Below are 10,336 nucleotides of genomic sequence, written 5' to 3'. Positions count from 1 at the left end.
TATTATTGATGATTGTTCTAATAGCTGTGCATGCAATTTTCTATGCTAGGATATTTTTAAATCAGCTATTTTTAACGAGTCTCTATCAACAATTAGGTTATTTATCATCAATGGAATTGGTGATAGCGAGATGGTACAGTATTTGGTGAGGTGACACCGACATTCTCCTTGCAGTTAGTGAAAACCTTTGAGAAAGCCCAACCAGATAATCAGCTCAAGTGGGAATCGAACCCACATCTGAGTGCGGCTCCAGACCAATAGGCAAATGCACTACTGTCTGACCTATGTTGGTCCCTTCCAAAATTTATTAAGCTGCCTCAAAATGACTAATAATATTTAATTCAACTTAAAACAAAAATAACACTTTTAGTCGTCATGACTTGCACACTTGTAGCACATTTTTGGGAGACATTTTGCATAAGATAAAATCATCATTCCAGCTGCAAACAGTCAAAGAACTCACTGAAAGCTATGATTCTACTCTTTAATAATAAATTACTGTGATAGCTGTAAATCCCCGAAGTATAGGCCTGGCTGTGTGACTTGGAAGCATGACTGGATACTCAAAATTATGAGAACATTAGCGATCCAAAAGAAATCTACCAGTACATCATCCAATAAAAACGACAATTAATAAAATTTCCACGACCATTTCGTTCATGCAATCAGTGACCAATTCCATATAACAATTCAATATGCTGAAAATTATGACAATAGGTTTATCTCATGCTTCAATTCGAACTTCCATCACTCCTTTCTTATAATTAACTAATTTCTTTTCAAGTACTTAGTTATTATGCTTCTACTTATAAGTCAATATGATTGTGTCTACATGAATACAGTTTCTCTAAATGGTCGCATACAATGAAATGGTTTTTACCATTCACGTCATTTATGTTAATCATGCATAGTGAATGAGGTGTAAGTGCCAGTATAACTTAGGAATCATCCTGTACATGATAGTAAGACCTTAGAACCTAAGAGGAATTCCTTCAAAATACTATATACAGAATTATAAACAACAGCAACATGACAAGAACCACTTCTCCGTAACACACTTGTCCCTTTGGTAACCAGTCTCAAAAAAAGATGCACAGGACTCAAACCTCAGAAAAATTAACAAGTTAATCTATCATTAGGTAACGAATCTTTAAAGCGAATAAATTGTACAGCTTTACTTAAGTGACAATTTACGGGCTGTTAGCTATCATTTCATTAAGATGACACCACCATAAATATACAACCGAATGTGAACTGGCCATAAACATACCCTTTAATAATCTGCACCAATTAACCCAACATAAAAAATCAATATTGTCATACATTTCTATCAGATCAGACCTGAATAATCCTGGAGCATAGTCGTGAAAAATGGCAGACAGTCTTGGAGCAGGTAGTTATAAGTTTCACCATTAGATGTTCCCATTGTCTACTGTAGTTAACCACCTATATTAACAAGCTAATAAATAATGTAAAATTTGTTTCCATAAATATACAATTTCCTTATACTGTACATGTACAAAGACAATAGACTGTAATTTATTTTATCAATTATGCTCAATTGCCAATTTGTTTCCTAGCTAACCATGAAATACAAAGAATCGAAGTTTTTCTTTTTATTTTCGAAAGGTGGTAGCTTATTTACAACTTACTAATGTACTGTTAACTTCTTAGAGGACCAAAATCAGACCCTTAAGTTAGAAGTCTGTTCAGTGAACCAATGACATTAATAACCCTTATTTAGTGTTTCAGGACTTTTAAGGGTTAAATTAATCAATATATATGTATATGAAGTCTAGTATCAGTAAGATATCCAATGGACAAAAATATTACAGGGTAAATTTCCAATCATTGTCATTCCATGAGGTGTCTACTAGTCCTATGCCATAATGCTTCTTTGCTGATTTCCCACTATATTTCAAATGAAATAATGAGTGTGAACTCTCACCTGCTTACGAGATAAGCGTGTAGTGTTGCTGCCTTGTATTATGATATCCCTATCCTCAATGTCCATTCGTTGCTGGAACTGCTGCCTCTGTCGTCTTTCTTCAGATGTCTCCTCCCGATTCACAGGTCGACCCTCACGTTCTTCACGTTCTATCACCTCTTGAAGTTTTTTCTTCCCACCAAAATAAAACAGAATTCATTAATACTACTTTGCTTTAAGATGAACAAATGATGTTTGTTTGCTGTAATTAAGTCTAATGAGAACTAAAATTTTAAAAGAGGCTTCTTACAGTTTCCAATAGAGACTTATTTCAAAGTTGTGTGTGTTACACATAAATTATTAAATAAGAAATCCTTTTACTTTCATTCCCAATAGGTACTACCCTATCATGCAAAGCATAAATATAAGCTCAGCAGACAATGTCTAATGCTAAGCTAACTAATAATTTACTTAAAAAAAAAAACACACACAACATTTTACTACAACAGGATCAGTCAGTTGATTCCTGACAGAAGAGATCATCACCAAATCTTACAAGTAAAAGCTAATTAATTTCAGAGATATAATAAAAATACTACAGAACAGCATCTATTAATGTACAAGTCAATCTGCACAAATCAGATAACCTTCTCCCAATCTTATACTGATGTGTAACATATATTGTGAATTAAACTCTATAATAACACTCGTACAGAATGAACCCAACAAACTTACAATACAATCCACAGTGTCGAAGTAGATGAAGCAAAGATTCACTTTGTGGCATGACAGTTTTCCCCTATCATCCAAACCCAAGATGATCTTATGGCGTAATAAGTGTTTGTTTACTTGGGCCATACATCGTTCCAGATTGTGATTCAGCTGAAAGCATACAAAATTGCGAGCATTTTGCAAATGAAGGGAAGTAGTGCTATGTACTCATATTTAAGATTTGCAACATTACCATTTAACATAATGAGACATAACAATAACTTATTTATTCCCAGTGTCATACAATTCAAATCACTCGAAAACTGCAGGAAAAATTAAGTTCCTGAACACATGAATGTATACCCAATCTATATTTTGTGTATAATCTATTCAGAAAGTTATATATAATGATATACGTTTGCAATGAAATATTATGTTTAATTCAATATAAGCTTCAACTACCTGTAGTTTTCAGTTTAAATGAGTAACACTCATTTTAGTACAACACTTCAATTGTTACCTCAAAATACTGTAATTAAAAATTATGTACTGTAATTCTTCAGGTTTTACGACAATTTAACTATTCTACAAATATGCCAATCACTTAGTATAACACAAAATTTAAATAGGATAAAGTAGATTTGCAGTTTTATAACATTTTATGAACAGTTGCTACAATGGTACAAACTTTTATGGTTATTTATTGTATTATATTGTATACGCTTTATTGCAATGTAATTGTCATTAACTCTCTTGCGTCCACACCTGTCGAGTAATGGCTAGCGCGTCTGGCCGTGAAACCAAGGTGGCACAGGTTCGATTCCCGGTCAGGGCAAGTTACCTGGTTGATGTTTTTTCCAGGGTTTCCCCTCAACCCAATATGAGAAAATGCTGGGTAACTATTGGTGCTGATCCCGGACTCATTTTATCACCTTCATTTCATTCAGATGCTAAATAACCTGAGATGTTGATACAGTGTCGTAAAATAACCTACTAAAAAAAACTCTCTTGCTCTCCAATATTTCTCACACACAGTGAGTTTAGAGGAAAGGGTTGGTTATCACTGAAGATGATTCTGACCCATTTCTTCCAGAAGACCGCACAGTGGACAAAGTGATGAAGAAATAATTCCAATTTTGTTTGTTTTAACAAACAATCATGCCCTGTGAGTAATCGAAAAAATGAAACTGCACTTTCCTTGAACACTCAGAAATTAAATTTTGTTGTGCAATGCGACACTTGCAACTTTTATTATTTGAAATTTTGTGAAATCTTATGATACTGTATCTTGATATTATAAGTTGATTAATCTTTTAACTGTTTTTTAGTTGTTTATTTAACGATGCTGTATCAACTAATAGATTATTTAGCATCAATTTTTTTAGTAAGTTATTTTACGACGCTTTACCAACAGCTTAGGTTATTTAGCATCTGAATGAGATGAAGGTGATAATGTCGGTGAAATGAGTCTGGGGTCCAGCACCGATAGTTACCCAGCATTTGCTCGTAATGGGTTGAAGGAAAATCCCGGAAAAAACCTCAACCAGGTAACTTGCCCCGACCAGGAATCGAACCCAGGCCACCTTATTTCGCGGCCAGATGTACTAACCGTTACTCCACAGGTGTTGACTTTTAGCATCAATGGAACCGGTGATAGCGAGATGGTATTTGGAGAGAAGAGGCCGAGGGTTCAACATAGATTACCTGACGTTCACCTTACAGTTGGAAAATCTCAGAAAAAACTCATTCAGGTTATCAGTCGAAGTGTAAATCAAACCCACATCTGAGCACAGCTCTGGATCAGAAGGCAAGCACCTCTGCTGACTGAGCTATGCCGGTGTTTTAACTGTTGAAAATTATAATAATGACATGGGGTTTTGTAAGATTTTACTTCCCTCTTAGCAAGACGGTCAGTCAGCAGCTTCATTACCAGATAATTCACAGTGTGCCAGTACCCACTGAAAAACTATCATTTTGTTAAACTTCAGCAGATGGAGTATAATTTTCCAACAATGTTATTTTTTTACCTTTAGGTAACAGACTGATTGTTACAGCAGTAATAGCTGCTTTAGAATAATTGAATATAACAACTTGTTGAAAATAAAAGATCCGATACAGCAGATTTTGAAGTGTCAAATAGTTTCAATTTCCCCATCACAATTTGTAACTCCATAACCTAACGATTTATAAAACGAGAAGTCGACCTGATTGGCAAGTTGGTATAGCGCTGGCCTTCTATGCTCGAGGTTGCGGGTTCGATCCTGGGTCAGGTCGATGGCATTTAAGTGTGCTTAAATGTGACAGGCTCATGTCAGTAGATTTACTGGCATGTAAAAGAACTCCTGCGGGACAAAATTCCGGCACATCCAGCGACGCTGATATAACCTCTGCAGTTGCGAGTGTCGTTAAATAAAACATAACATTTTTAAAACGAGAAAAGTGGACATGTAGCACCAGCATCTGTTCCATTTTGGTTGGATAATATGGATCCATCAGTGAAAATATGGAGCCAATCTTCCTTAGGGAATCTCTATGAATAGTTTCCAATGCTATCAATTTTAAAACATCTTTGGAGTGTCACTCTTTTTGGGATCTTCAATCAGGTCCAGATTTAATACTCTATTTCTATTGCTTGTGTAGAGGTTAGTTTTATGAATTTGATTTTCTTTACTTTTACAAAACCCTAATAAATTTACTAGGCCTGCTGTTGTTTAGTCAACTGTCCAAAGACAGGTCTGAACCTCACAAGCGATACCAAGAAGGCACCTCTCATGAGGCAACTAGGCCAGGAAATAATGGGGTAAGGTAACCAGCTCCTTTCCCCCTCCATTGTATACATCACCAACTAGCTACGTATTACACTAGTCAGACTTCAGATGCATACAAACAATTGTTCTTCCTCTGACACATATCGTCAAGTGAGATGTACTGCCTGATAATAGATGTACATATCAGCCAGAACGTCAATCAGAGGAGACTAGGCCTGTATGTATATATTTTGTATCGCATGAAGTTCATAAGTCTTATATGCACTGCCTCGTGCATTTGTCAGTTTTATAACTAGACTATTTTTTAAATGGATGACGATACAAAGTGGATACAACAATGATTTTTGAACACGTGATTACTACCTACAGCCAGGATTAATAAGCACATACAGTAACATAAATACAGACATTGAAATCCTACACATACAACCCAAAAACCAAAAACTCAACACACTAGAAAAATATGAAATATACAGACACACTAAAACACACCCTAATCAAATTCTCAACACACAGATCAATTTCAGAACACACACACTATTTGACACAACTCTTCATCACACGAATGCACCCACACAACAGGCAGCGAAGTTGAGATAGCGCCGAGATCTAGTAGGCTCTGAGGATGGTGTCAAGTAGCACCGAAATAGCTGTAAGCCACACATGCTTACATAATTAACACGAGTAAGATCGCCATTTAATCAATTATTTATATTCAAGTGTTAAAAGTAGTGTACGAAAGATTCAACATGGGTTTGTCAATTACTTCATTATGGGAAATAATGAAGAAGAAAGAAGAAATTTTCAATGCCGAGTTTCAGTGTGGTTCGGGTTCAACCAAACGGAAAAACATTCTTGCCTCACCATTTGAAGAGTTAGAAAATATTATAATGAAATGTATTGTAAATAATAATTGTAAGCCTAATTAAATAATTATAATGTTTGGTATATATAACACACGTTAGTACTAGTTATTTTAGCCTTTCCTTCCCATTTTATGTAAACCTCCTTTTAAAGAAAAACCCCTATTTAAGAAAAAAAATCCCTCAGAGATTCGTTAAGAAGGGATTCTACTGTATATTTTTATTGATATTTGTTATTTTTAAAACTCAGATTTATTAATCAGGAAAATTAGGTGAAATTCTGTTAAATAATACTCACTTTAATCTTGATCCACATACATAAGAAAATAGCAGCAGCATTCAGAACAAGCCACATTACTCCTAGTCCAAACAATGTCAGTCCTGTGACTCCAGAGAACAGAAGACCAAGGAGGACTATGAATGCAGTGAAGATCCAGGCTACAAGGATGCGCTTGTAGCAGACATTATACACATTGAAACGTACATCATTTGTTAGAATCTCCATCACATGTACATAGTCCTCAACAGTAAGCTGTTGAAAAAAACACACACATTAATATCTTCAATACATAATGATCCTACACAGTGGAAGAAAAACTTATGTGAATGTCATAACAGCAAAACATGAGCTCATTATATCACATCTAAAACAGAGCCAGTCAGAAGTGGCAATCAAACAGAGAGGCACTTCCACTGCCTTTTGTTTCTACGAGTATATCAAACTCTTCACGAGCTCCACACTCAATCTAAGCTACATTCTTCATTTCTTCACTTCCTCTGTAGCTAAAGAAAACGGACTGTGCACCAGATTCCATATTTTCATGTCTATCATCATGCACTGCATGACATTCTCTCAAATGTGTAAGTTTTTTTAACATGAAATGTTTATGGGCTTAGCATATGAAAAATCTGGTCACAGTGACATCATTAATTACAACCAGCCTTGAATGACTGAACTTATTATGTGTTTAAAACAAAGTAGTTTTGAATCCAGTCAGCCTTCATAAAACATAAAGGAGAAACAAATTAATGTGACACCATTATAAATGCATTATTAGTCGTACACAAATGGGGGGTGATTAATAAATGCAAGAAATATAAAGACACAAATACTTAATTTAACATAGTATAATTCTAAAGTACTTAATTGTTGTATTATTATCAAAATAAATCCAATAATTTTCTGTAATGAGATATTATTATTCATTACGATTTCAAACAACTCATTTGCGAATTGTTCCAATTATCATTTGCATTGTTGTCTCGAGACTAGGTCTCATGGAATGAGGAAGCAGAAGTAATTAACAAGCAGACAGATCTTTGTTAAATTTAAATGCAGAAATGAAGAGAAATATCACAATTTTATTTCAAATCCCAAACATCCTTACAACTTCAACAATACTCACAACAATCACGAACAGTACAAATATTTCGCGTAATTATATTTTTGTAAATGATTCTGTCCATGTGGCTATCAATTCTATTTAGAAATAATGCTAAGACAACAGGGTATGGGGAAGTATAGATGAGGAGGTGGGACCTGGCATGTGTGCGATGGGGAAAGAATAAGCTATCAGAAAGAGAGTTTGTTTCATGATACTATACGAATCTACCAACACAGAAGTTCATCTCAGACTAAAACCTATCTTCCTCCTCCAAATCCACTGGTGATAAAGCCACGACACATGATAAGGTCACAGGACAGGTCTTGCTTCCTCTACTACTGTATAAATGGTGACATGAGAATGGCTTTCATTGACAAGATTCCAAATAAATAATAATAAAATCTCTGAGATGAAAAGTATTTTCTTATTATACGTTTCACATGCTTCCAAGAGAAAAAGGTCATCAAAAAATGTCCAACCAAGAAGGACCCACACCAAATACTCCCACATTTAATGTCCTACACATAATGAGATGAAGGTGATAATGCCGGTAAAATGAGTCCAGCATTTGCTCATATTGGGTTGAGGGAAAATCCTGGAAAAATCCTCAACCAGGAATCGAACCCGGGCCACCCAGTTTCGTGGCCAGACGAGCTAACCGCTACTCCACAGGTGTGGACTTGAGTGATAAGTTTGTGGAAGAAGTGTTAAAACTGACATCATATGTTGAAGTAAGATACCCATACATTACAGGACATTCTGCACGAGGACGAAGGCGAGCTGTTCCTCCCAGATATCCTTCTGACACGTGGAATGTTTATGATTTGGTATTGAACGGAAGACAATGAATCAATAATATGGGAGAGGGGTTCCATTCCCAATTCCAAAGACTAGTAGTAGCACATCATGTGAACATATGGAGTTTTATCCACTACCTAAAGGAACAATAATCTGACACAGAATAACAAATCACTCAGGTCTTAGCAGGTCACACAAATGTAAATAAAACGTATATGAATAACCAGAGGAGAATTTCCAACATAGTACGAAATTATGAACGGTATAAAGACAACAATGACATACCTCGCTACCTTAGAGCCATAGTGTACCACATGAAGCCCTATAGTGACCCCCAAGAAGAAGTTCCAAATGATGAGTGACTGGAATTAATACCTGGAAGGTTTACGTTGTCAGTATCTTGTACATTTAATTTCATTTATTAATTATATTCCTTTTTTATTTACTGGTTCGGAATTTTTAGTGAAGCTAAATGTCCCTTTTTAACACTTAGAACATTTAAAAACCTAACATAATTTAATACTGACTTCTCCGAAAAAAGGATATTTTATGAAAGTGGTCCTTATGAAACGCAGGTCATTTTAGTATGTTGGACTTTGTAGACTGGGAATATATAACTGTAGGACCTTTTGAACAATGGACATTTTTTTAACATGGGCATTACCAAACGAGACATTTGTGCATATTGACTCTTGTAGGAAGGGGCCATGTCTCTGATAATCGTTTTACACATTTCCCAACAATTCAGTTCCCTTATCGTGGTGTGGATGATATTGCTGTTTATAGTTTATTTTCTTGAACCATTATTTAAAAGATGTACCTACGCAATATGCACTCAAATAAAAAGATAAACTTACATTCAATGGACTACACAATTAAAGAAAGTTCCTAAAACCCATTTCACTCATAAATTCTACAACTTTTAAGAAGATATACATAATTAGTTTTACACAGATTTACATAAAATGGCCCTTATTGTAATCACTTCTAATATTACTTCTCTATTTACGAAAATCAGCACTGAAAAGTGCTTACTATGTTAAAATACATGGTGACTAAAAAGTAGGCCTATGGAATACTGCTTGTAGCTTTTCTATTTTTAATTTTATGAAAAAAGTCTATATACAAAATATTTTAACATGCTTTCAAAAACCATATTTTTAATTTATAAAAAGTTTGTCAAGGACTCTATTTTTCTTACACGGCAACATGCACTTATTTTTACACATTTGGATTCTTCAGACTACATATTTGGATTCTTCAGACTTCAAAACATACAGTAGCGCTCAAAAGTATTTTGTAGAAAGCATACGTCACAATTACATAAAGATAAGTATTGAATAGAAAAAATGCCAGTGGATAATTGAAAAGTATGTATTTCTAATCCATTTAGTACGAAAATACATTTACTTTAAACAGAGTTATCTTGCATAAAAAATAATTGAAAATTCGTCTGGATCAAAAGTAATTTGTAAGTTCAAGTATGTAATAATAAAACAAAAATATTTTGGACTCTGAGGAAAAATCAGTATTTCGTTGCATACCCCCGAGCTTTGATCACAGCAGCACATCTGTTTGGCATTGAATTCACAAGATTTTGCAATCGCTCAAGTGGAAGTTGTGACCATTCTTCCAATAAGGCAGCAAAGAACTGATCCTTATTTGACTAACTTCTACAATGAACACATTGATCAACTGAGTGCGCTCCTAGTATAATGGCAGTTGACATTGGACATATACGTCAACATATATGCCTAACTTGGAGTCAGGCCACAAAGGGAAACATTGAAGGAGAGGGGTTCAGTCCGGTACTGTGGATTGAATTCGGCATAGCTTAGTGGTCAGAGCGCTTGGTACGTAGAACCAAGGACCCGGGTTCGATCC

At 35.0% G+C, this 10,336-nt stretch overlaps 1 protein-coding gene across 5 annotated transcripts in view; it reads right to left on the bottom strand.

Annotated features, from left to right (window-relative positions):
• The window catches only part of LOC138710529 (transmembrane protein 268), a 92,146-nt gene that overhangs the window by 69,064 nt on the left and 12,746 nt on the right, over positions 1-10,336 (bottom strand). For all 5 annotated transcript variants that reach the window (XM_069841493.1, XM_069841495.1, XM_069841494.1 and 2 more), the window contains exons 4-6: positions 6,568-6,801; positions 2,663-2,809; positions 1,949-2,119 (exon numbers count right to left, since the gene is read on the bottom strand). In XM_069841493.1, coding sequence (XP_069697594.1) covers positions 1,949-2,119; positions 2,663-2,809; positions 6,568-6,801 — 552 coding nt within the window. The remainder of the gene's footprint in view (positions 1-1,948; positions 2,120-2,662; positions 2,810-6,567; positions 6,802-10,336) is intronic.

This window comes from Periplaneta americana, chromosome 12, assembly GCF_040183065.1.
Source record: "Periplaneta americana isolate PAMFEO1 chromosome 12, P.americana_PAMFEO1_priV1, whole genome shotgun sequence".
Lineage (NCBI taxonomy): Eukaryota > Metazoa > Arthropoda > Insecta > Blattodea > Blattidae > Periplaneta > Periplaneta americana.
Note: the sequence above shows the minus strand (reverse complement) of the source record. Positions and strands in the feature narration are given on the sequence as shown.